We start from the raw sequence: 27,590 nt of genomic DNA on the forward strand, positions 1-27,590 counted from the left end.
CTTGAGTTTCTGACCTGCAACCAGCCAGGAGGACCTGCCTGTACATTTCTACCGAAGACTTTCCACCAAACTGCCTGCCAGTGAGATAGGTGTTGTGGGAAGAGCTGATGAAGTAGTGAGCCAGAGGGTGGTCCATTTCTTGGTAAAGCTCGAGCCGATCTAGGAAGACGGGGGCATTTTCATCTGACATCAGGTATCTGCAAAACCCATCACTTGATATGAGGCCTGAGGGAGAAAAGAATATCACAGCAGACTTACGGCTCTGAATATACACATCGCATGATTTATTCATGAAATCTGAGGCAGGTTAAGTAGAAGTACGAACTTCATCATAGTCTCTTTCCCAAGACGCTTAAATTAAAGTGCCCAAGCTGCATGTTATCGGCAATCTAATGCCTTCCATAAACAGGTGGCCTCGGTCTTCACATTCATGACGGCAAAGCACTGTTCCCTATGTTCAGAAGTCCAGCGCCAGAAGCCAAATTGGAAAAGGGATGAGTGGGCTCAATTACAGGAAATAATTCAACTTCCTATTTCATCTAAAAAACAGGATATGGGACTGGTGAGACCAGTATTCAGTGGTCATTGAAAATTGACCCCAAGAGCCACTGTTCCTTCCAGTCATACCTTGCTGATGCAGGACAGGGGCTGTGTGCTAAGTGTGGCACAGGAATCAATACTTCTGCATCTTCTCCTACCCTGTCAACCATTAACAGCCACTGCTCCTTGTTTTTACTTAAGCATTTGTAAGTTCTAAACTGATCTCCAGCTTCCAGAAAAATACAGATGAGAGCATGATAAATAGCCATGGGCCCACACTACAGCCTTGTCGGATCTTGGCATTTTGCTTCATTTGTTTTACATTTTCAAAAGTAATACATAATTACACATGCCAGGGAAGCACCCTGTGTGACCCACCTCAATTCCATTCCATTCCATCTTTTTATTTCTAGGTAGACGACCCTCATGCTAGTTTTTGGGTTTAACAATTCCAGCATGTTTTTTTTTTTAACTTTACTACATATGCATGCCTCAAAAAATAGGTACTTCTGAATATTTTAATATTTATATAAAAGTTATTCCACCATTTGCACTTGCAACTTTCTATTTTTTTCTATTTTATTGTGACATATAAGTAGCTGTTGCTCATTTATTTTTTGCTGAGTAGTATATAGTGGATGCAGTGTGTAAAATGTAGAGTAATCCATATGTGACTACACCACAATTTATTATCCATCATTCTGTTGATGGATATTTGGGTCATTTTTATTTATAACTAAAAGGACTACAATAAAAATCTGTGTGTCTCTCTCCTTGGGTATATACACTCATACCTTTCAAGGCACTGTGATGGATGCAGCAATGGAAGGAACAGACAAGCCCTGCTTTCAGGAAAGTCATATATTATGGGTGAGAAAACAAACGTAATATTATAAAAGTGCTAGAAGAAAACAGCATGGAATAAAAGTGGTAGAGAATGATTAGGGCCTGTGTTAGTTACGTGACCAGCAAAAGCCCTTCTGATGAGGTCACATTTATGCATGCGGAGCAAGCCACAAACACACCCGGGGGTGCCCCATTCCAGGCAGGAAGATCAGCAAGTGCAAAGACCATGTGATGGAGGAGAAAGTAGCTGGAAATGAGGCTGGAGAGGAATCCAAAGGCTCTATCAATTAGACTTTAGCCTTCACTAAGAATTCTGTGTCTTATTCTAAGTGTATTGGGGAGGAAGGAAACAAGATGGCTGAGTAGAAGGACTCAGGGGATGGATGGGGGGAGGTGGGGTTGGCATTTGCATGCTTCTGTAATGAAATGGATGGTGAACGGGACTCTGCTATACCGCACAGGAAACTACCCAAGTTCTCTGATGACCTGGATGGGAAAAGAATTTGAAAAAGAATGGATATATGTGTGTGTGTGTATATCTATCTATATATATATCTATATATCTATATCTATATATATATATATCTTACTGAATTACTTTGTTATACAGCAGAAGTTAACACAACATTGTAAACCAACTATACATCAATTAAATTCTTAAAAATAGAAAAAAAAAGGGGTGTTGGGAAGCCTTTGTATGGTTTTGGAGAGTGGAAGAACATGATTAGATTTGATTTTAAAAGGTTTACTCTGGCTGCTGTGCACAAATTGTCGGGTACTGAGTAGAAGGGAGAAGACTAGTTAGAAGTCAGCCGGCATCATTCAGGGACAGATGGTGTAGGCTGAGAGAGCTTGATGAGAATGAAGATGATGAGAAGTGATTTAGTCAGTATTTTGCTGATGAATCGGAGGTGATGCAAAAGGATGAAACAAGCCATGGATGATTCTAAGAGTTTGGGCATGAAAAGCTGGGTGAGTAATGGTACCATTTTCTAGGCTGGGAAAAGAACAAGTCTGTGGATAGGGCTAATCAAAGCATGTTGTACTTTGATATTTAAAATGTCCTCTCAACTTGCAAATGGAGAGGTCTCTTAAAGGTAGTTTAAGTGAGAAATTTTTTTTTTGGTTTTGTTTTTTGTTTTTTGGGGTTTTTTTTTAGGGCCGCATCTGGCATACGGAAGCTCCCAGGCTGTGGCTAGAATTGAAGCTACAGGTGCCGGCTTACACCACAGCTAGAGCAATGCCAGATCCAAGCCACATCTCTGACCTACACTACAGCTCAAGACAACATCCGATCCTTAACCCACCGAATTGAACCAGGAGACCAGGAGACCAGGAATTGAACCCAAATCATCATAGATACTAGTCAGATTCGTTTCCACTGAGCCACAATGGGAAGGAACTGCAGGAGTGGAGAGTTGAATGTGAAAGTCATGTGTGTACAGTAGAAACTTAAAGCCAAAGACCTTGAGGGCAGATGGAGCTGAGATCTGAGGGCTGAGCAGGGCCACTCTGACACCTTGACTAGGGAAATACATGGGACATTCTCTGGGATACATACATGGAAGTGGAGAGGCTGGGCTGTAGGAGAGGCAGATTTTCCACTTTATTACTGACAACAATTTATTCATCAATGGGGTTGCTGGTACCAATGCATGAACCCAGCAGAGTTTACAAGAATGCCTTTGACGCCACATTCTCACCCTTATTTGGTAATGACAGACTTCAGCATTTCTGTCATTTGTGAATGGTGATGCTATGCTTTTTAGATGTGTCCATGGTAATTTCACAGACTTTTCCTTTTTCCTTTTTTTTTAGGGCCACACCCACAGCATAGGGAAGTTCCCAGGCAGGGGCTGAATCGGAGCTATAGCCCCGGCCCTACATCACAGCCACAGCAATGCAGGATCTGAGCTGTGTCTGCGACCTGTACTGTGGATCTCTGACCCACTGAGTGAGGCCAGGGATCAAACCCATATCTTCCTGGATACTAGTCGGATTTGTTTCCACTGTGCCACAAAAGGAATTTTTTTTTTTTTTTGTCGTAGACTTTCAGGACCTGGGAGGACCTCATAAATAATCAGACACACCTTTGTCATAATGTTTATCACACTGCCAAGGAACTGCTGAGTCCTATCTGTCTGCTTTAACAGAGCACAGTCACCTTACTGCACTTTGAATGCCCAGCATCTAACACAGTGCTTGACACCCAGTCAGTCCTCCACAAACTTTCAGGAATGAAGGCGGAGGAGAGAAATACTAGTTGAATGACTGCATAAACTCCATTTCTTACAAGCAGGGAAACTGAGGCCCAGAAAAAAGAGTTCCTTGCTCAGGGTGACATGGTAACAGGATAGCAACCAAAATCACATCATCTCCCATCCCTGCAAAGTGCTGGATTTTCACCAAGCCACTCCTTCTTTCACTTCTATCACACGCTGTATGGAGTTAATTGTGGTACTCAGAATATTGATAGGGAGTAAGTAATGAAGCAGTTTTACTGAAAATAGATACTTGAGATCCCAGCAGAAAAATACACATGTATGACTATAATCAAGGGAAAACTCTGCAGGGCTTGGAAGAATATCAGGGGTGAGGTCGCATGGTGTGGTGGGCCAGGGATGTGTATAAACTGGTGCCATGTGGGACTCCAGAGAGTGTGAAAGCCTTTCAGCCACATTCACTGAACTTAAAAAAAAAAAAAAGCAATCCCTAACGAGGAGGACACCGAGGCCATGATACACGGGCAGATGAGACAGAGAGAACTTAAACTGGATCTCCTATCACCCTCTACTGAGACATAAAGACAAAGGCTCCAGTTCAGGTATCTGCTGGTGCTCCCATCCTTTGCAGGTGTTTCCCATGGCTATAAGGCCAATCTTCAATTACCTCTCCAGACCTTTCCTTTGTCAAACACTAGCATGAACTACACACTGTTTTCAAAATTTCACAGAAAGAAGCAAAGGTTCAGAAACCCCAACAATTTTCTAAATTGATTCCTATTTCATTTCATGTCAGTTGCATTTATCTTCTATCCCAGAGGTCAAAGGATGAGTAAAAAGGCTCCTCAAATCATGTATTAAGCTATTTAGTTAGCTTGCCAGAACTAAAGGGGGAAAAAGGTGGTGTACATTTTTATAGGAAATTCCATGGTTTTCAAAGATTCTCAAAGTTTTCAAAGACTGACAATCACTGGTATTTTTACATTTTTCAGGCATATGTCATAGGAAAGATTTATTACAAGAAAGTACATGGAGAAAATATCACTATAGTTTAATAGTAAATTTAGCATTATACTTCAGGCAGCGTAGGCAAATTTTGGTGTAAGGTAAAATTTAAACTGACTTAGAACAAGGAAAAAAAATTCAATTATCAGTCCTTGCCTCTAGAAAGCTCAAAAGCATTTAAAGATACCTTTGACTAAAAGTCCTAGGACTTTAAAAGTTGCATATCTTCTTGCATTTTTATTCTTATTTTTTAATTATTTTTTTCTTTTTTGGCAGCACCCGAGGCAAGTGGAAGTTCCCCAGGCCAGGGATCGAACCCACACCACAGCAGTGACTTGAGCCACAGCAGTGACAGTGCCAGTGAACACCTACTGCCCACCAGGGAACACCTCTTGCTTTTTTTAAATAAAGAAAAATTCTCTCTCGCTCTCTCTCTTTTTTTTTTCCACTTACCTTTTTTCTTCAGATCTTCATCAGGCTCATACATTTCAATGATCTGCATTGCCCTTTTAGCATCATAGAATGGAAATAAAATTTCATTCAATCGAGGGTCTCGTTGATGCTATGATGAGAAAATAACTCCATTTAGATGGATGTTCCTCACCCTTGTGTCATTAAACATCACTGAAGTACGTAAATTCTAACATAAGAAGTCTCTAAAATATCATGTTTATAGTTACAGAGATAAGATTTCACTTTCCTCCTGTCTTTCTCCCTAAAATAGACTTTCAGAAAGTTCAAATTTGTTGGTTCCCCTCACTGAAGTGGAGAGGGAAAACAGAATATACTTTTTTTTTCTTCAAAAGTTGACAGATAAGAAAATGGTGTGGAGTTCCCACAACACAAGTAAGACATTTGGCATAAGTGTTTATAAAAAGTGAGGTCGAAAATCTTTTTTAAAGAGAAGGGATAAACAAAAGCAAAAGTCAAAACAAAGAAACAAAAATAACCCCCAAATATATAATATACTCATTTAAATGGCAAACCAAAAACAATAACAAAAAAATCCCCCCAAACCCTGATGTTAGGCAAATATCATTTCATGCTCATGATCTCTTTCTACATGAAGAAAAGACTTCTTGGGCACTGCAAATTTCATTCCCTCAAGTAAATATTTGTCAAAATTAACCCACTGTGGTTAAGAATCCGGTGTTGCCGTGCACTGTGGTGAAAGTAGCAGACGCGGCTCGGATCCTCGTTGCTGTGGCTCTGGCGTAGGCTGGTGGCTGCAGCTCTGATTAGACCCCTAGCCTGGGAACCTCCATATGCCGCAGGAACAGCCCTAGAAAAGGCAAAAAGACAAAAAAAAAAAAATTAACCCACTGTAATGATGAAAATTAATCAGCACAAAGATATTTATAAGCTATAAACGGTATGAAAATTTATACTTAAATATCAGTAGTTCCGAATTTATATTTCCCTATGAACTCTAACTTGGTTTGCCCTGAGAAAATTCACTGGGCAGAAAGTACATTAATCATTCAGGCACTTAGGAGGTTGGTAATGTCATTTTTTTTAAATCAGCATCTACATGCTCCTGGTGTTAAACTCTATGAGGCACCAGGAGCAAGGCTTCTTCTGTAGTTCTGTCATTCTAACTTCATAGCAATGATGAAAAAAGTCCAGTTTACTAACTGACTCAGCTACAGTCTTGTGTTTGTGTGTGTGTGTGTGTGTGTGTGTGTGTGTATGAGAGAGAGAGAGAGAGCAAGAGAGAGAGAGAGAGACAGTGTCTGTATGTGTGTGCATCTTTCTGTATCTGGAGGTAGTGTGTCCATTAAACTTCCTTTTTGTTCACGGTAGATTAGAGGACCAAACCCTATGTCCCTGGTCATCCATCAAATAAATAAATAATGCAAATTTCAATGCAATAATGGCAGTTAAGCAGATGTGAGCAAAACCTGGTCAATGGTAGGACCTTGGCAACAACTCTTTACCCAAATATATGCACAGACTTTGAAAAGCACTATTTAAAAAGGTACTGAGGAAAACAACTGTTAAAAGTTCATATGGATTTCCCTTCCCCATTTGTTCTGAAATGATCACTTGAAGAGGGAGGCACACAAAATCAATGCCTTTGGCCAACAGAACACTTGATATGATTTCCTAGGACATTTGTGGCTTAGCCTGTTCTGCTCCTCCCACCTCCCACCGTGTTAAGAGTGCAAACTCCTTTAGGAATCAATATGTCTGTCAATTTATCCCAATGAAGCATGCTTCTGTTGTAGTCTAAGAAATTACGGTTCACAACAGCTCACAACCATGCATGTGCTAGAGCAGAAACTGTTACATGAATACCAGGCTTGGAGACCAGAGAGAACACAAGTCCTGGGGTAGGCAAGAGGGACTGTGCGATGGGCCGTGGAATGCCAGGCAAGTGAAGGCATGCTACTAGACATCGTGTTGAGGAAATGGATGCTGTCATGCAACTCCAGAGCCCGCCACCCAAAAGAATGACGAGCATTGCCCCTCTAATGAGAATGCACTGTTTTAAAAACAAACAAACAGTAAGCTTCCTAGGTACGGTTCTGCTCCCATCTTGGCGGATAATACTATGGAAGAAGATGGATGTGGGGTGAAAAGGGCCTTTTTAGACCCCACTGTAGGTATGTTCATGGTTGGCCACTATAATAATAAGGCTTTCTTCCTTATTACAATTAAGTCTTTTGAGTCAAAGATATGCTCTTTGTACGTATTACGGGATCATGGAGATTATAGGACAAATCCATATGAATTTAAAAGTTAGAGAAAGAAGAGACTCTGCTAAAGAAGGAAGAAACAGAGTTAGGGGAAGGGGGGCTGGGAATCTAGGTCGTCTCAGGTGCTTTTTATGTACACAGGTGTATGTGTTCCAACATAGTGTTACCTGTAGTGTCGTCTGTGGACAGCAACAGCAGCATCACCCTCACTTGGGAGCTTGTGAGAAATGTGCATTCTTGGGTCCCACTCCAAACTTACCAAATCTGGTTCTCTGGGGTAGAACCCATGAATCTGTATTTTAACAAGCTGGTCAGGTGATTCTGATGTGCTCAAGTTTAAGAAACACTACTCTAATATGTAAAGATTTGTATTTTAATATATTTTCATAGTAGTAAAAAAAAAAAAAGTTCCTAACTTCTACAGGGATAGAGTAATGCTAGATGTTTGAGATGTCCTCCCAATTAACCCCCATCAGAATTTATCAGAGGGCATGATAATCACTAAAAGAACATCCTCCTATCAGAAGCAACAGCCAGGAAAACCAAGTCCTAAAATGGATGTATCAGAATCCCCTATTCTCCATTTGCAGCAAATAAGCATTAAGAGAAGACAATATGAAACTTCACTTGTCTTTACATCTGCTCCACCAGACAGTAACAGTTTGCTTTCCCAAAAATGTCCATCTTTCAAAAAGGAAGCACAAGGCAATCTGGGTAATCCAAAGGCAAGGAAATGATGGTTAAAATTTGTGCTAAGAGTCACAAAAATACAACGTTTGTACGAAAAAAAAAAAAAAAAGAGGAGAAAGATCATTTCCAGGTACTCTCAGAGTAACAAGGTTGCAGGTTTTTACATGGACATAAGCACAGTGGGCTAAATGCCTCAGAGCCCTGAGGGAGAGACCTTTCAATTGGGATTTGGGGAAACAACGTATGAGGCATCCACCCCATAAGGTGAAACAGCTCTGTAAAATACAATACTAAATAGCCTCTGAAAATAGGTGACAGAATTGTGCCCAAGTGAGTGAGGAGATAATGGAAACACCTCCATTGTAATGTCCATATTGTTATAGAGAAAAGACATCAACTGGCTTCAATCCGAGCAGCCCTGGGAGAGAGAGATGTTAAGATAAATAATATTCAGGAGAGACAGACAAAGATAAAGTAATTAATTGGCAAGGGTAGGTTTACTCATCAGACTAAATATTTCCTTCTCCTTCTTTGCCCATGCATTAAAGAATAAAGATGCTGTAGAGGGAAAGCGATCCTGAGCCCTTCCATTCTTTCAACTGCAAAATAAAAGATAAAATAATTTTAAAAATAAGGTTTAGCTCTAATGTGATCCTATGATATGTGTGAGGCAGGGGGAAGAAGACCAGCAACAGGAAAACAAAGCTAATTCTTGATTATCATGGTCATCTCAGATCTTTGTCTTCTCTTTCTTATTTTAATCTTTCTCTGGCTCTCATGCATCTCTCGGTGCTGCAGGCTATTGGTTGTTATCATCTTTGTAAAGAGATCAGATGGAGAATGAAGGCAAAACTAAAATCAATTTTGCTTCTCATTAGAAACAGGGAAAGAGAGGTGAAACTAATTGATGTCAAGAGGTTTTAGTGAGCCTGCCACCTAGAAAACGGAGTTAGGGGTAGCATTGAACCATGTGCCAGCTCAAAGTGAGTGCCCTCACTTGTTGTCCTGGACTTGTTTGCTATTTTCAAAATACAGGCAAAGAGAGTTTGGCTAAGTTCACTTGGGGGACTATGAGACATAGCCATGGTAAAACTTTAGATGCGAGTGGTAGATTTCTATGACTAAATTCATTATGGAGGAGAATAGGTTGATGCTGCTCTCATAGTCTTCTCATCTCGCTAAGCATTCCAAGGAGGAATCCAGTGGTTTACAAACTCTAATGGAAAGGCAAATCATCTGGATATAGTTCAATGCATATCCCAACTCGGCAGGTCTGGGTGGGACCTGAGATTCTGCATTTCTAACAAGCTTCCAGGAGATGCTGATGCTGCTGGTCCACAGATCACACTCTGAGGTGCATGAACAAGAAGGTATTGAGACACAGATGAAGAGTAGGTCTAAAGCTACTAGTGAAAAGCTAGTAAGTGGTGATGGCATAGGTAGGGAGCAGATGGTACAAAACTCCAACATGGTGACCAATGAAGTAAATGGACTCACAGTCTCTCCTCTACTTCCAAATTCCTGGAGATACATATTAGCATACTGGACAGAAAATTTCATATAAGGAGTAAAGGGATTTACAAGGTGGAAGGTGGTAGGATGCAACATGACTTTTGCTAATATAAAAGGCTTTTTCTCCATTACTTTTCTAATTGCTTAATGCTAGTGTACTTGTGTGTCTACTGATTTTTGCTTTGCTGATCATTTCTCTGCTTACCTTGTTGAACTCTTTCATCTATTTCAAGAGTTTTTCAGTTGATAGTTTTTTTATTTGTTTTTTTGTGGTTTTTTTTTTTTTTTTGGCTGCATCTGCTGCAGGCAAAAGTTCGTAGGCCAGGGACTGAACCTGAGCCACAGTAGTGACAACACTAAATCCTTAATCACTAGGCCACCAGAACTCCCTGTTGATAGTTTTTAATATTCAGGTTATACAATCATCATCTACAAATAATGAATAGGGACTGCTCTTTTGTGTTCCTGGGACTCATTTATTTTTTTCTTGTCATATTGCATGACTCAGGGCTTCTAATATAATGTGGAATTCCAGCTTGTTGAGACTCTGTAGCTAAGACATTTTGAAAATGTTTAGGTCTAAGCTTTTGGAGTCAGAGACCTTTACATTCCAATGGCTGCTCCCTTCCTGAGTGAACTCTGTCTCCCTTCATTAGGGGTTTTGATGGTGCTCTGTCAAGGGGCGCTTTGGAGCAATGAGAGAGACAATGGTAGGACTCAAAAGAGAGGGTACTGGCAGAACATTCTCTAAGTTTAACCAACTTCCTCAAGAAGACATTCAAATTTCTGTCTAGTTCTTCTGCCTGAGTTCACTAGGACAGAAAAGGAAGAGATTCAGGGCAAACACTGTGATTAAAAATAAAGGCTGCACAGTTTCCTGGACTGTCTTGTAGTCTCTGTGACCTAAAGAAATTTAAAATCATACTGATTCCATTAGTTTCACCCCAAATTAAGGTGCTCCCTTACTGTTAATGAGAAGCCAAACAGAAGGAAATATAAACCAATGACTGCTACTAGCCACTGTAACAGTGATAGATAAAAGCTTACCAAAAGAGTAACTATTTTAAGAAAGAATTCGAATGGCAGAGTCAGAAAGTATGGGTGATCATATCTTTTAAAAATAAATGTTATGTCTGAGACGTATAAGAATTACAAGAGTGGTTACTGGGTGGGTCTACAAATACCACCCATAAAAGGAAAAGCATAAGTGCCCATGAATACAGCACCTCTCCTTAGGATTTCAGAACTGCTTCCCTGTTTGAACAGTGCAATGCATGTTAAGTCTCTGTCATGTTTAATAGATGGCTGGGTACCAGCTTCATCCCAGAGTACACAAGAGGCCTTTTTCTAGGAAGTGCAAAGTGATGATGTGGTAGATCTCTTCGCCACTAAAGCATCTTCCCTCTTTAGCAGAAAGCAGGATTTTTGCCCGTCTTACCAAAACTTAAGATGATCAATGACCCAAAGTGTATGAAGCAGCTGAGGGAGATAAGACATTTTTTCTTTTTGGCCGATGGTATATGGAAGTTCCCAGGCCAGGGAGTGGATCTGAGCTGCAGCTGGGACCTACGCCACAGCAGTGACAATGCCAGATCCTTAACCCACTGAGCCACAGCAACAACTCCCAACAATACATTTTTTTTTTTTTTCAAAGAAGCAGAAGAGGGGGAAAGGGTTAAGGAAGCAAAGCAAGGCAACTTCAGAGCAACGGTGGTATAAGAATGTGGATAATATCTGGGTAAAGATTATGAACATAGTACTCGCATGACCAAAGACTAGTGGAATGAAAAAACCTGAAATATTTTAAAATAAAATAAATACTGTAATTTATTGAAAGACTTATGTAAAAATGGAGGCATCTGTGCTGATATATGGCAGAACTTCTCTCTCCTGCATCAGTGCTTTTAGGCTCTGGTTACCATGGCTTCTAAAGTGCAATCCAACAAATTAGGAGCCACTGAGCCCTGGCAGGGAAAGAAAAGAGAAGCCCTTTGGTGAAGATGTGATCTGTCTCCAAACTGGCAAAGCACATTCTGCCTGCTGTCTTTCTTGAGACAATACCTCCTGTCTGGCATGATGCTGTCTTTGCTAATGTTTTCTCTTCATATAGTATAATGGTTAACATCAACTGTTTTGAAACAAAAACATATTGTCCATCCCTCACTTAAACTCTTCTTATTAATGTGTTAGACAAAAAAGTGAGTTCCCTTTTCTGGATTAATAAGAGCTTCAATAGGTTTCATTGAAGAGAAAACACTTTTTTGGTCATGTATAGTTGTTATCAAAATGCATCCTTTATGTGTTCGGAAATATTTTTCCCTTGGGCTTAAGCAAATTTTGTCAACTGGTTTGGGTTGGTAAGTGAATTGCGTTCTAAAATTAGCCCTGAGCTTGTTATAAAAATTAAAAATAAAAATTTAACCTGCCATCCCGGTGGCTTAATATGCATTCTATTTTCACCCAAGAACTCCAGTGTTGTGCTTGTTGTCAAAATAGTCTATTCGAACCTACATATTTTTCTTACATGCAATCCATTAAAAGACAAAAATAAAGCTTTCCAGTCCATGCAAAAGTATGAGGAAGTGTTAGCAATGGAGAATCCAACTAGAGTGTGATAATCTCAAACCATTCTCTTTCTATTTCATATAAGTAAATAGAAAAAAAAAAACCAAGTACTTTAAATATCATCTTGCAAAAACATAGACACATTTAATTAAATGAATATATTACACAATTCACACGCACACACAGACCCGGAGCTACACACCACAGCAAGAAACCAACAAAAAAGCAGTGTGCAAGCCAATGAAGAAGCGTGTGGACACACAAGGGCAGCAGCTGATTTCTGCACCTGGTAAAGCCATCAGGGAAGGATCAGCAGGTCAGAAGCAAAGCGACTGGGGGGGTGTAGGATGCAGGCATGCAATGAGGATGCGGTAGGAGGCAAGCCACTGCACACAGATCGATGGAGTTAATGTATGAAAAAGCTTACTTCATTTAGAAAGCTCACTAATTGGTCTACCGTTAAATAATCAGTTTTGTCTCCATTGCTGAAAAGAAATTTATTAGAAAAAGTAAGTTTTTGTATATGATGCTACAGTAGGTACGATTTACATGTTGACATTCGTTGATGATAATTCTAAACTTATTTCCTAACTCTGAAGTATCGATGCACTCTTAAACTGGCCAAGAGACTGTTTATTAGGAAAAAAACCAAACAACCAGAAAACCCAACAACAGCTAAGAAAACATTCCCACTCACTCACAGAAAATGTCTGCAATTCTTCTTTGGCCTTACCCAAAGGCATTATAATAAAAACAACATGTAAGTCACCCATATGAAATTATTGAAATGAATGAACTTTTCAATAACAGAATAACATTCCAAATTGAATCTAGTTAGTTCACATAATGGGTTAATACCTAAAGGAGCAAGTTAACATTGTAGGTAGTTAGTAAAGCCAATGCGAGGAGGGGAGGGGGGGAGGGGGAGGGGGAGTTCCAGGTGCTGCAACTAACTTATGTAAAAGTTTCTCAAAAAAAAAATCAGAGTGAACTTTTACACCAGTAAAAGGGGTGAAAATGTAACCCTGACTAGATATTCCTAGATACTATTAACACAACTATAGGAAAATATTAGGACAAAAAATGTTTATAAAATCTAAACAAACCCAAGATAATATGGATGTGACACTTTGTCATAAATGGAACTTACATTTTTTTAAAAAGATCCTCTATATCTGTCCGAGGACAAATCTTTTGTGTCAGCTCATAGAACTTCTCGTAAGTAAATGCTGCAGGCTCAATTTCATCATTCTGTAAAAGAGAAGATGCATGTCATAAATGGTACATTTTTTTCTCTCCTGAGAGGATCTACAGAATTTACAAGTTCATGAAGCAAAGTCATGACTACTTGGAATCCCAGGCCCTTCATCTGTCATCCTTGCTGTGGGAAGCCAGAAAGTCCACACCCACCACTGGCCAACCCACTAGAACAGATTCGTGTAAAGCAGTGTTTCTGATCACCAGGCAGCCATGGTTCGCCTGTTCTAAGCTCGGCCACTGGCCTTGCTCTGGGAGACACTCCACAGAACAAACATAAAGAAACATTTTTTTACTTCTCTCCTTGAAGGAGAAAAGCAAGTGCCTGCCTAAGGGATGCTGACTAAATCAAGCCCAATGTTTTCTTACACTTATTTTGTAAATTTTAACAAGACCACATACAGGTGCCCTTCTAAGAGTTCAATTTTCATACTGAAATTTATATTTCAAATAGGATTTGTTAGAGCAGTGACAGGCTTACATCTTTCTTGCAATCAACAAGTGAATCACAACTATTTTAAATTCAGAGGGTCACAAATACACACGGTTTGTTTAGGGGAGAGGAGCTTTGTAAAATATTGCACAGCTGTCTTGAGGAAGTGAATTTATCCATCAATTTTTTTTTTTTTGGTCTTTTTATGGCTGGACCAGTTGCATATATGGAGGTTCCCAGGCTAGGGGTCAAATTGGAGCTCTAGCCACTGGCCTACACCACAGCCACAGCAATGCCTGATCCGAGCCGAGTCTGCGACCTATACCACAGCTCATGGCAATGCCAGATCCTTAACTCACTGATCCCGGCCAGGGATCAAACCTGAGTCCTCATGGATACTATTCGGATTCGTTTCTGCTGCGCCACAATGGGAACTCCTAGAGTGACCCAAACATTTTAAAGTACATTCTTTGAATTTTAAAACATCAGGTTGAAATGCCCAGAAAACATAAGGAAGGATAGAAGGAAAGAGAACGAAGAAAAAAGTAACCATACAACATGGGACTGAATCTAACTCTGAATCTGAGATCAGTTTAGTATAAATAATCTTTCTTACTACATGAGAACATAAATAAGCCAAGTGGTTTTAGAAATACGTTATGAAATTCACGAATACCTTTCCACTGGGAAGACCTAACTCCTTGAGTGCTTGAAAGATCACCTTTTCCGTTTTCCCCGATGCAAAGGTTCTAGTAATACTAGGGCAGAAAAGAAAAAAAATAATAAAGTTACCATCAATTTGTTTTCTCTGTGCAAGAATCCCAGGAAAATGAGGAATGGTGGGATAAAGGTGATGAAAAAGGGAATCAAAATTACTTTTCATTTCTAGGTATTTTTCACTTTCCAAATGAGTTACAGCCCTCTGGTTACCAGAGCTGAAGGTGCTAGTGAGGTAACCTGATTCTTTTTTCTTTTAATTGTTTTCTTTTTCTTTTTTCTTTTTTTTTTGACTGCTCCATGGCCAGGGATCAGATCCAAGCTGCAGTGGCGACCCACGCCACAGCTGTGGCAATGCCGCTAGATCCTTAACCCATTGTGCCAACATTGGATCCTTAACCCGCTGTGCTGGGCCAGGGTGTGAAACTGCATCCCAGCACTACAGAGATGCCCCTGATCCCACTGTACCAAAGTAGGAACTCTAACTTGACTCTAAGACAAGTGGATCCCCAGGCTACCAGAGGCACAAAAACAATAATAAAACTTGATCCTATCAAATTGCTTTCTGAGGAAAAAGAAATGTGGCATTTGGGACACTCTAGAATAAAACCTCAAGTTGACAATACGTTGGCTTGGGGAAAGGAAGCAGGCTCTTTAGGGCTCAGCCCAGGCCTGTGATCGGCCTTACCTGGTTTCACATGGCAGCCGACATCCATTATCATGGTATTATTGTTACTATTATTATTATTATTTTAAGGGCTGCACCCGCAGCATATGGAAGTTTCTGGGCTAGGGGTCAAATCAGAGCTGCAGCTGCCAACCGATGTATGCCACAGCCACAGCAATGCCAGATCCAAGCCACATCTTTGACCCATACTGCAGCTTGCAGCAACACTGGACCTTAACCCACTGATCGAGGCCAGGGATGGAATCCAAATCCTCACAGATACTAGTCAGGTTCTTAGCCCACTAAGCCACAACAGGAACTCCTGTTTGTATAGTTTTTTTTTGAGCTAAACACCCGTGAGCTACCCTGACATGTCAGCTTCCTCAAGGATTGGGGACTTTACTGAGCAAGTCATAGGTGCTGGATAGAGAAGAAGAAGTGGAACAATTATTCAAAATTACAGTAGGGTCTTGGCACTACCCTGAGACATAGTGTTTTTGAATAATGCTGGTGCCTTGAACTAGTACAGTATGCATCAAGGCTATTTAAATGGATAACATTAAGGAACATTTCCTGGTGATGATACAAGTAGGAGAGAGACTACTCTGATCATTGCATTGGTGACACTCAGAATGAACACTATTGATTAGAAGACTCAATATCTGGAACCCACACTTGAGCAAGAGTCATGTCTCAGCTGTCCCCAAGAGCCTTCATTCACTCCCTAATTGGAAGCTCAGGTCACTCATCACCATCATCACTTAAACTCTGCATCAGAATACCAGCCTCCACTTGCAAACAGGGCTTACTTTCATCTGGCTGTGGGACACCTTCCAGGGGAGCCCCGTGCCTCTACGTGCTCAACTCTGCCATGCACGCTGCCCTTTGTGTTAAGTGGAAGGCAAGCTCCAGATGTAAACACTGACCATAACCCTGACAAGGGGGAGAAAGCATCACTTCAGTGCAGAGAGCAACTTTTCAAGATAGAAGAACTAGCTCTGGGTAAATGATCAGCTATGTTTTCATTCAAAGCTTCTTTGTTTCATACCCAGTCCAAAACCACTTCAAGAGGTACATTTCTAAGAGTGCTTGAGACTAGTTGTACTCAAATACAGGAAGGCAAATATAAGAATTCTCTTTAACAAATCCTCAGACACAGTGAAGCTGATGTGTATGAATGACAACAAATGAATTGGTTTCTAGGGCAGAGGATGCCCTGTCCACATTTCGCCATTAGAGTTCATAGAATTTGTATACATTGAGTTGGGTTGAGAAGCAATTTATCTGCCCTTTCTAATGTAGGGGAAAGTAGCTATTCAGTGTGCCTTTTTTGAAAAAGAGTATGTGTTAATATGAGAGCTGCAGGTTCCAGCAGGATTTAGCATGTCTGACACCTATAATCAGGAAGAAACTCTGAAAAGTGATCTCAGGGGAATCTCAGCTAACTCGAGCTTCTCTAAGGTTTAAACAGGATTCATAAAGGAGATGAAAAGTGATCAACATGGTGGTGAAGGTAGCAGGTGTCAGGGCCTGAGTCATTCTGTTCTAAAAACCTGGTATGGGGAGGAGTGGGGCAGGGAGGAAGAGAAGAGCATGTAGGGAGAGAATCTTAACTGGGGCCTAGGGAAGTGCCTAGAAAAAGGGAGTAGGACAAGAACATCTTGTGGGAGCAGGAGGTCCAAGCATTTGTAGAAAATGGAGAAATGGGGAAGGAAAGGGAGAAAACTGGGTGCCCAGGGGCAGGAAGGAGGGGAAAACATCCTTGAGGGCCAAGTTAGAAGCATGAGTGTTCAGAAGATAATAAAGGCAAGAGGTGACACGGTGGGTGGCCAGAAGGCCCCATTCTCAGGCCTATCTGTTCATGAGTGGGCTTGGGCTGGGCAACCTCACCACAGATTTGCTCCCTTTATCCTAAGAGAGAACAAACCCAACAGAAAATAGGAGCAAGTCAGTCAAGGGACCATTCCCCTGAAGGTGAGGTGGGAGGAGGCCCACCTTTATGGCCTTCGCCCCAGGCAGCTTTCAGAGTTATTCTTGGGTCTCAAAATGGATTTGGCTCAGGGCTGAGGGTGGTTGTGGTGCAAAGGTGACTTTTCTGAGTTTCTAGTAGCACTAGAGACTCAGCCTTTAACCAGGGTCTGGAGAGAAACATAGTCATCACAGGCTGGGGGCTTTTAGACACCATCAGAGGGTGTATCATGGGAATGAAAAGTGTGTTTAAGGGACTGCAATTCAGTCAACCCTTTATATTGCTGTTTTTGGTTTTTTGCTTTTTAGGACTGCAGCTGCAGCATATGGGAATTCCCAGGCTAAGGCTCAAATCAGAGCTGCAGCTGCTGACCTACACCACAGCCACAGCAATGCTGGAGCCTTAGCCCACTGAGCAAGGCCAGGGATCAAACCCATATCCTTACGCCCTCCTAGTTGGGTTCATTGCCACAATGGGAACTCTGACTCAACCCCTTAAGAAACACAGCCCCACAGAGTACAGCTTAGTGCTTTATAAACTTACATGCTCAGTGAGTATATATTGAATCCAAATATACCACCTTCGCCAAAGGAAATGCTAATACCCTGAAGTGGTGTTCAGTCCTATCTGATTAAATTTCCTGTTCCAGGAGATCTTACAGGCAACCAAATGGCAATGATCCTTGAAACTAAGAGTGTCTAACTCTGTTTGCCCTCAAAGTGTCTACAATCTAAGGGTTTGAATACCATCTTCTGAAAATGTCAGTAAGGATTCATGACCTGAGGCCCCACAGAACCAGACCCTCCTATAGGCAGGCTGAGCCTGGAGACACAAATGAATTAAATGGGAGTTGGGCTGTTATGACCCCACCTGAGGTCTCAGTCTTCTTAACACATCTGTCTCCTTTGGGGTTTCTTCTAGTCATAGCCTTTGGTCCCAAGTCCAGGTTGGGGAAAAAGAAATGGGAAATGGCCAAAAAAAAAAAAAAGTGACTTTCAAAGCTTTGGTCTGAATGGGAAGATAAATTCAGTGTGAGTTTCTACGTCTGAGAGGAAAGGAGATTGCATAAGATTATGTACAAAAGAAAGAGAGGAGGGAGGCAATGGTTTTCTTCACTCATCCTTTCTGCAACTTCCTGGACATTAAATTTTGGTTAAAGGTAAAGCACTGGGCCATTCTCAAGTGACAGAATGACCATGGAGCCAGATCCCACACTACACTAATAGTTTCCATTTTAAAAACTCCAGAACGATAGTGATGAAATGACACTTTCAAGTGTTTACTCTTCATTTCCATTAAAACATTCAGAGCAATTTCCACCTGGCCCTTGGCAGCTCATCCACCAGGAGATTTATCCGCTTTTGCTGGCTTGGGATCAATTCTCCATCGACTGTGACAAACTATCCCCAGATCATCACAGATGTCTTGTGTCCAACACCTGTTAATACTGTCAGGCACCAATGGGTTCATGTCACAGAGAGTTGAAGATGAAAAAATATCTAAGTTACTTCCAAAAAAGGGGGTGCTAATAATTTTGTATGTGAGCATGCTAGATAAAGACCTTTGGAATCAGAAAAGGCTTCCAAGTATGTGGAACAATGGCTTGATTAGTGGGATGCGTATAAATGAAACGGGAACTGCTAGTCAGGAGTGCTCTGATGATAATCTATATGCGTCTCCTTGCTCATTTCCTGAACCTTATAGTAGAAGAAACATCAGGAGAGCAAGGGATGGAAAAACAGATCCAACCTACAGTTCTGTTCTTCCCTGTTATCTGGGATCTCTAAGTTTGGACTTATTACTTCAATACTGATTTTTTTTTTTTTTTTTTTGCCACACCCTTGGCATGTGAAAGTTCCCAGGCCAGGGACTGAACCTGCACCACAGGCAGTGACCCAAGCCATAGCAATGGCAATGCCGGATCCTTAACCCACAGAGCCACCTGGGAACTCTGTGATTTTTAAATAAAAAGGCACAGTCTATTTGGCAATGGCTGTAGGATGTTGGAGACCGCTGAACATCTGAACTTGGCAGAAGGCAACTATCTGCAGAGTTCTAAAGTACAGGGTCTTCTTCAAAGACAAGATAAAGGACTTATGCATTAACCATGTTATTCTATAAACAGCTGCACCATGTCCTAAGAATACCCTCTTTGATATCACTCTTAGATAACCTCTGCATTGCTATGCCTGTTCCTACCCACTAATCTTGTCATCTTCCTTAATCAAACTAATACTAATCTCATCACCTTCCCCAATAATCCCATCACCTTTCTTAATAAAAGTCACAGTGGGCTAAAGCCTAGGGCCTTTGTTCTGTGGAACAGAGTGCCTCCTGGTCCCCCACTTTCTAAACGTAAGAGTCTTATGTGTTTTGTTATACTGTGCCATCCCTGTTTCAGGATCTCCAGTTGCCCTGCAGCACTGGTTGTGACAGGGATATACTAAAATAATTGTGCTGCTATTGCTTCAAAGAGCAAAGGGTTTTCAAATAAAATAAAGATCCATTTAAAGTGGCTCTGCCAACAACTATCAGTCATGGGTGCTAACAGGGTTTTTATTAAACTTCTAAAGTCGATGTAAAATTGACTTGTCAGTAAGTTATTAAAGTTATTAAATAAAAAGCAGAGAATCCTAGAGATAGATTTGTAAAGATCACAATAGATGCATGAGGTCTATCACCCTGGAAGCCCTCAATACAAGGTTAAATAAAAAGAAAACCACTGTGGTCTTTATGACGTGTATGCTTCTCGTCGTCTCATTGATATGTCAGCTGTGTCACATGGATACTTTAGTTCATGACCATTTAGAATACATGGGATTAAGGAAGATGGTGACCTGTAGGGGGTTCTGTTAAATGGGAAAGAATGATGCTGAGGAAGTATGAAGGTACTCTCAGAGGGATGCAGAATGGAAGCTCTGAGGCAGAAGGAAGTGGCTGGGCCGAGAGGGAGGGAAAGGAGAGTCAGAAATGGCTGAGCGTGACCAGGAAGCCATGCTCAAATGCATTCCCTCAAGTGCTGTGCAGCTGGTGATCTGTCTGCCCTCATCTTTGAAAGACAGAGCAGTTCTGAGACACGATTCCACCCAGCAGCACTGGGTTTTGTTGGTTGTTTTCTGTCGGCTGGCTCCTTTGCTCAAGTGTCCAGGGAAGACATCAATCTGAACTCATGTCTGGAGAGTCTGGGAAGAGTGGGTTGGCATCTGTGGAACTCATGTTTAATTCAGGTTGGGGTTCAGGTTCATGACCCTGAATATACCCCTGGCTTCATGTGGGCAGCAGGTGCTCTGGAGGCCAGCCAGCTACTGGAATTTCCATGAAGTACTTACACAAACACCAATCAAAAAGACACTGGGGAAGTTGGGTAAGGAATTCCCATCAGAGAAGGAAAAAAAAAAAAAAATGGAGTTTCTACTGTGGCACAACAGGATCAACTGGCTTCTCTGCAGAACCAGGACACAGGTTTGATCCCCAGCCAGGCATAGTGGGTTAGAGGATCTGACATTGCCACAGCTGTGGTATAGGTTCCAACTGCTGGCTCGGATCTGATCCTTGGCCCAGGAACTCCATATGCCACAGGGTGGCCACAACAACAACAGAATTCCCACCACTACCATCATAGGAGCTTCCAACTGGACCCACAAACCAGAAGCCAAGCCTAATGACCTTTAAAAAGGGGGTGGAGAGGGGAGCATGGGGAATCCTCAGAGGGTGAAACACGTCAGCCTCAGTACTGAAGCACAGGTGTGCAGGACGTTTCTCATTCATCTTCCTTCTTGACTCCACCCAGGCTTTACTGTCATTTTCTTCCTTGCCACTATTACCTTGGGCAGGGTGAGTGACAGCTCTGATGGGTATGTGGTGTCAGTGACAGAACACCCAGATGCCAAGGGGCGTCCACCCGCCTTGGGCACTGGAGGACCAGCAAAGTCCAGAATAAGATGCAATGTCTAGAGAATCACACTTCCTAAGATGTGCTCACACACTTCTACTGTAGGTGAAATGATAGAAATGTCTTTAATTTTAGCTAGTGGTTGTTTGGGGCAAGTAAGTGAAAGATATTTAAATCCCCCAAACCCACTTATTCGTCTTTTTTTTTGGGGGGGGGGAACTGCACCACTGTGGAGGTTTCCAGGCTAGGGCTCCAATTGGAGCTGTAGTTGCTGGCCTCCACCACAGCCACAGCAACACGGGACCCGAGTTACATCTGCTACCTACACCACAGCTCATGACAATGCCGGATCCCCGACCCACGGAGTGGGGCCAGGGATCAAACCTGCGTCCTCATGGAACCTAGTCAGATTTGTTTCCTCTGAGCCACGATGAGAACTCCAAAACCCACTTATTTGAAGATTTAAAAAAACACTGCTCCATTCTTAGATGTTCTTTAATTTTTCAGAGTTAATACTACCCATTCTGGAAAAAACTGAGACTTTGTGTCCATAAGTGATTTTTACAAACTGAGCACAGACTATAAGGATGTGATTCAAACTAAGCTTCCAGAAGTATCTACAGTTAAAGCAATTAACAAGTGCCCCTGGGTGTCTCCCTGAGGGCTGGACCCAGGCTGTGCAGAGCAGATGGGAATAATCGACTTACCTCCTAACTGGAATTTTCCCATTTGTGTTGGTCATAAATGCCAATTTCATCCAGCTGGAAAACAACAGTAACAACAGTTTTAATGTTTCTTGGGAGGAATAGCTTCAATCTGGTTAAGAATTTTCAAAGAAAGTTCACTCAAATGAAGAACATTTATTCGGAAAACCAGAGACAATCAGACACTGTGAGATGAATTTATTGTTGTCAGACTTAGAAAGTCAAAATATAGGACTCAGTGAAACTTGAATTGCAGATCAACAATAAATAATTTTTTTTACTAGAAGCATGTTCCAAATATTGCATATGACATACTTATACTAAAGCATTATTTGTTACTTATCTGAAATTTATTATTTTTAATTTTTAAATTTTTTTTTTTTAGGGCTCTACTTGCGGCATATGGAGGTTCCCAGGCTAGGGGTCAAATTGGAGCTGTAGCTGCCGACCTACACCACAGCTACAGCAATGCCAGATCCGAACCTCGTCTGTGACCTACACCACAGGTCACAGCAACACCAGATCCTTAACTCACTGAGCAACGCCAGGGATCAAACCCAAATCTCATGAATACTAGTTGGGTTCGTTACCACTGAGCCACAGTGGGAACTCCTGAAATTTAAATTTAACTCACATGGAGTTCCCGTCATGGTGCAGTGGAAACAAATCTGACTAGGAACCATGAGGTTGCGGGTTTGATCCCTGTCCTCAATCAGTGGGTTAAGGATCTGGCATTGCTGTGGGCTGTAGTGTAGGCTGCAGACATGGCTTGGATCTGGCGTTACCGTGGTTCTGGCTCTGGCCGGCAGCTGTAGCTCTGATTGGACCCCTAGCCTGGGAACCTCCGCATGCTTTGGGTGTGGCCCTAAAAAGACAAAAAAAAAAAAGAAAAGAAAAAAGAAAAAAATAAAATAAATTTAACTGACAGTCCCATATTTTACCTGGCAATCCTAGATGAATTAGAAAATTGGGTGCTAGCACTAAGCAAAATTAACTGCAGGCACTTACTGGGTGATTGGTCTCATCCTTGATTGTTGCTCTAATAATTTACTCAGGGGGTAAGAAATGCAAGTGCATGGTAACACTAGCCAGCTTTGTCTTGAGAACATGGGGACCCTCCTGGGACTCCCTCTATCCCACCCAGCTCCCGGTATTGACATGCAGATGGAGACATGGGTAGTGACCTAACCCTCATGGTGGCTTGCGGATGGGTGCATGCTAGCTCCATAAAGGGATCTGGATCTCTAATTTGCCATGGCTGGGGCTGTTCATCAACTCAAACTGATGGTGAGCAACACCCATGCTTTCCTGATACATGGGGACCCAGATCACTTTTTTTTTTTTTCTTTTTAGGGCCGCATCTGCAGCATATGGAGGTTCCCAGGCTAGGGGTCAAATCGAAGCTACAGCTGCTGGCCTATGCCAGAGCCACAGCAACGTGGGATCCGAGCGACGTCTCTGACCTATACCACAGTTCTCAGCAATGCCGGATCCTTAATCCACTGAGCGAGGCCAGGGATCAAATCCGCAACCTCATGGTTCCTAGTTGGATTCGTTTCTACTGCGTCGCAACAGGAATCTGGGGACCCAGAATATTTATTTGTCCTTTTGTGCCAAGACTATTCTTAGCTACTGACTTCCATTCTCATCACTTCCAGTTAATAATATTCTAACAATCTGCAGAAGGTGATGGTTTGGGAGCATTTCTGTCTAAGTCAAGCTTTCCAGAAGCACAGTGACTTCTTATAAGAGGATGGTTTCAAGACCACAGGAGCAAGGGAAGCAGAGAGATGATGGTGGCAGGGGGTAGGGGTTGGGGGGGGAGGACAGTCACACAAAGGCTGTGGTCTCAGCTGGAGCTCTGTTCTGATGCCTTGAGGAGCTCTAGACAGTGATGTGCACCAGACTTGGTGGCAAGGGGGCTTGACTTTTGCATCCTGTCTCAGCCTATTGTTGGCCTTGGCCTTCCCTCTAGAAGAAGCGAGGAGTTCAGGGTCGGTCCTCCACATCCATGGATATGAAGGGCCAACTCTAAGGGACCTGCATCCATGGACTTTGATACCAGCTCCCCTGGAGACACCAAGGAAGGACTGTGATCTCCAGGCCCCCTGACTCCCCGCAGGTAGAGGGCAGTTCTCTGGAGAAGTAGGCAGGTGTGAGGCCTTAGTGACCTAACACTCACGGTAGGTGGTTGATGAGTGGACGCCAGCTCCATAAAAGGATCTGGGCAGGACACCCATGAGGGCAGGTAAGATCTGGTGTCCAGGTATGAGTATGGGGGTCACTCAGGCATAAGTGGGAGTGCCGAAAGCCAACAATCCTCTGGGATTCTCTAACATCCAGATACCCACTGGGCTGTTCTTTATTTTTAAGAAAACAGGCCACAGCAACTGCAGAGGAGAAGCAGCAGCAGCTGCACAAAAAAACAGGACCCAATAACTTATCTCCTCTAACAATGGGAAAAACATTGGAGGGATGGCATAAAGGTCAAAATAACTAATACTGAATGGGGGTGGGGGTGGGGATCCAGGCATTGGGTTAGGTGCTTTCCATGACCTCATTTCATCCCCATGGAATCTTTTTTTTTTCCTGCTTTTTAGGACCTCGCCTCCAGCATATGGAAGTTCCCAGGCTAGGGACTGAATTGGAGCTACAGCCGCTGGTCTACGCCACCTATACCTACGTCACCTACACCGACCTATACCACAGCTCACAGTAACACTGGATCCTCGACCCACTAAGCGAGGCCAGGGATCGAACCTGCATCCTCATAGATGCTAGTCATTCATTTTTTCTGCTCCACCACAGGAACTCCCTGCATGGACTCTTATAAGCAGTGTCATCGCAGATGAGGACACTAAGGCCCAAGGCTAAGAACTTGCCAAGAGTAACCCAGCAACCAAGTGGCCAACCTGGGGTTTATAGCACAGAGCCCCAGGTTTTCAAAGCACCTGACAAAGGGACAAGAGGTAAGAAGCTAAATGCCCAAAGGACTGACCTCTCTTCCCATTGCCCGCAGTCCAGGATCCCTGGCCTGTGCTAGCCCTGGGCCTGGCTGAGAGATGCGGGCTTGTCACTGCTTTCTCAATGTGCTTCTCTTCCGCATCTGAAAACTGCGAGCCAAGGGTTCTGTGATAGCAGATGGCCCCACTCCTCCACAGATCACGCGTTTCAAACAGGCTGACGTGGGCTTTTGCTAGAATTTCTACTTTTTTTTTTCTTTTTTTTTTTTTTTTTTTGACCAGGTCCGTGGCCTTCAGAAGTTCCTGGACCAGGGATGGCACCCCCACCACAGCAGTGACAATGCCAGATCCTTAAGGCCACCAGGGAACTCCTAGGCTTTCAATGTGAGTAACTCTCATGTCACCCTGAGAGAATACCTTGGTAGGGTTAAAATCTACCACGCAGTACCCCTCAGAATTCCGAAGTGAGCTGGGGGGTAAGGAAGCCTGCTTGCTAAATTTTAAAAGTAACTTTGGGTCCCTAATGGGGTGCTAAAGAGTCTCTGGGGCCAGTGTTCCTTTTCCCCTGGAGCAATGGGTGCTTTGGCAAATGCGCTTCTCTTGGCCACACTCCCCATTTCTTAGTCACATGAAACAGAGCCTCCAGCTATACCAGCACCCAACTATGGCCCCAGACACACAGCAGAATTGGTCTGGGGACATAAAAGGCAGGGCTCACAACTCATAGGACACTGGGCAATAGGGATCCAGCATTTTTCTGCTATCGACCATTCTGTTCAAAAAGGTTTTGGGTTGGGGGTTTATCACACAAGCCTTGCCAGCTGGCATAGCGAGTATAGGTGTGTATTGGTCAACAGCTCCTCCGACGTCAGGAGCACAGAGCAGAAGACAAGGGAGGGGCTGCCTGGTCCATCTACATAGCCCTCATCTCCTAATCTGACCATCTGCTTGATAACAGCCAAGAACAAAGGATCAGGAGTTCCCGTCGTGGCGCAGTGGTTAACAAATCCGACTAGGAACCATGAGGTTGCAGGTTCGATCCCTGGCCTTTCTCAGTGGGTTAAGGATCCGGCGTTGCCATGAGCTGTGGTGTAGGTCGCAGACTCGGCTTGGATCCCAAGTTGCTTTGGCTGTGGCATAGGCCGGTGGCTACAGCTCCGACTAGACCCCTAGCCTGGGAACCTCCATATGCCGTGGGAGCAGCCTTAGAAAAGGCAAAAAGACAAAAAAAAAAAAAAAGAACAAAAGATCATGAAAACAAAACTCACTGTTTCTTGAGGCACGTCATCGGACTGACGTTGTTAGCCCTGAAGTTGTGAATGATGGACCTCAGGCCTTCAACCCATTGCTGAAAGAGAGAGAAGAAAGTGTTCTCGGTGAGCAAATCCACCAGAGCTAAATTGGGTGGTTTTTATTAGAGAGCCCATATCTATTTTGTATAAGAATAATATAAACTCTACTTTATCTCCTTCCTGCCACACAGCCATCCTCATTCCACATGCTCATATTTTATGCTTTAATGAACAGCTTTCATTCTTTCCAGAAGATAAATGCAGCATCGCCAGTGTCATTAAACACTGGGTTGTCACAAAGCAATGCTGCCCCCTGATTGACTTGTTATGCCTCCTATTTCCAGCCTGGTTCAGCAGAAGCCCTTTTCAGTTGTGGGCAATCTTAATTATTTCGAAAGCAACATTATTCACTTCGCGATGATATACCTAGCTACTCCCATTTTAGAGGATGAACGCATTAGGGGTTCATCCATTGCCCTGTGTGATTCTATTTCAATCTAAGAATCGGTTACCTATGATACCTGTCCATGTTTTCCAGCAAAGCCTTAAATAGTAAAATCTGCATCGATTGCCAGGGTACCCAGAGCAAACAGTGATGTGCCTGCCTAATTTCTGCATAAGGGCTTGGACCTCAGCTTTGGTTCACAACACCACTCCATGGATTTACAAGGAAAAGTGAAGAAGATTGTGCGTGGCAGGAAAGGAATTCGGGTTTCCAAAGGGCATTTTACTAGAAAAGGCTGGCCTGTGAATTAAGGCCAATTCTGCCCTGGGGGCCAATAACTGATGCCAGCGAATGCCATACCAAGTTGCTAAAATAAAGAGTCACACTCTTGGCAAAATGATTTGCTGCAAATTGATACTGGAGGTTCAAGCAGCACTGGGCCCCCCCACAAGGCAGTACCTTACCTTCTTAGGTTTATAGTCTAACTGCTGTAGCTCTGGGCTGAGGAAGGGAAAATATTTTGGAATAGACAGTAATGTAGATGCATCGTCGACCTGTCCTGTCCAATATGGTAGCCACTGGCCACATGTGGCTATTTAAATTTACACCAAATAAAAATAAAATTTGGTGAGCCTGTTGCACTTACCATATTTCAAGTGCTCAAAACTCACCACGGGTTTAGCACCTACCATCTGGGACAGCGCAAATAAAGAACATTTCTGCCATCACAAAAGGTTCCATTGGAGAGCATGGCCTAGTATTACCAGGTGTAACACGGTCAAGTGATGAAATCACTGCCCGGACCAGAGGGGATGACTGAGTTCTACGAGTGTGTGTGGTTTTAATTAATTCTGAGATAATATATGTAACACAAAATCGGTCATTTTTAAGTGACCTCGTCAGGGTCTTAAGTAATAGTCACATTGTTGTGCAACCATCACCACCATCCATCTCCAGAACTCTTGGCATCTTCCAAAATTGAAACTCCATTCCCACTAAACAACAACTTCCGATTTTCCTCTCCTCATCACCCCTGGCAACCACCATTCTATTTTCTGTTTCTCTGAATTTAACTACTGAAGGTACCTCATATAAGTAGAATCAGGCAGTATTTGTCCCTTGTGAGTGGCTTATTTCACTTAGCATAATGTACCTCTCCAAGGCTTATCTGT

General features: G+C 42.6%; 1 protein-coding gene across 7 annotated transcripts in view; it reads right to left on the reverse strand.

The window, feature by feature from the left end:
• Positions 1-27,590, reverse strand: part of PLCB4 (phospholipase C beta 4) — a 485,858-nt gene that overhangs the window by 110,722 nt on the left and 347,546 nt on the right. For all 7 annotated transcript variants that reach the window (XM_047771687.1, XM_047771685.1, XM_047771688.1 and 4 more), the window contains 7 exons: positions 25,950-26,029; positions 21,722-21,775; positions 14,446-14,527; positions 13,230-13,330; positions 12,507-12,564; positions 5,067-5,175; positions 15-225 (listed from right to left, as the gene is read on the reverse strand). In XM_047771687.1, coding sequence (XP_047627643.1) covers positions 15-225; positions 5,067-5,175; positions 12,507-12,564; positions 13,230-13,330; positions 14,446-14,527; positions 21,722-21,775; positions 25,950-26,029 — 695 coding nt within the window. The remainder of the gene's footprint in view (positions 1-14; positions 226-5,066; positions 5,176-12,506; positions 12,565-13,229; positions 13,331-14,445; positions 14,528-21,721; positions 21,776-25,949; positions 26,030-27,590) is intronic.

The sequence above is a fragment of the Phacochoerus africanus genome, chromosome 3, assembly GCF_016906955.1.
Source record: "Phacochoerus africanus isolate WHEZ1 chromosome 3, ROS_Pafr_v1, whole genome shotgun sequence".
Classification (NCBI taxonomy): Eukaryota; Metazoa; Chordata; class Mammalia; order Artiodactyla; family Suidae; genus Phacochoerus; species Phacochoerus africanus.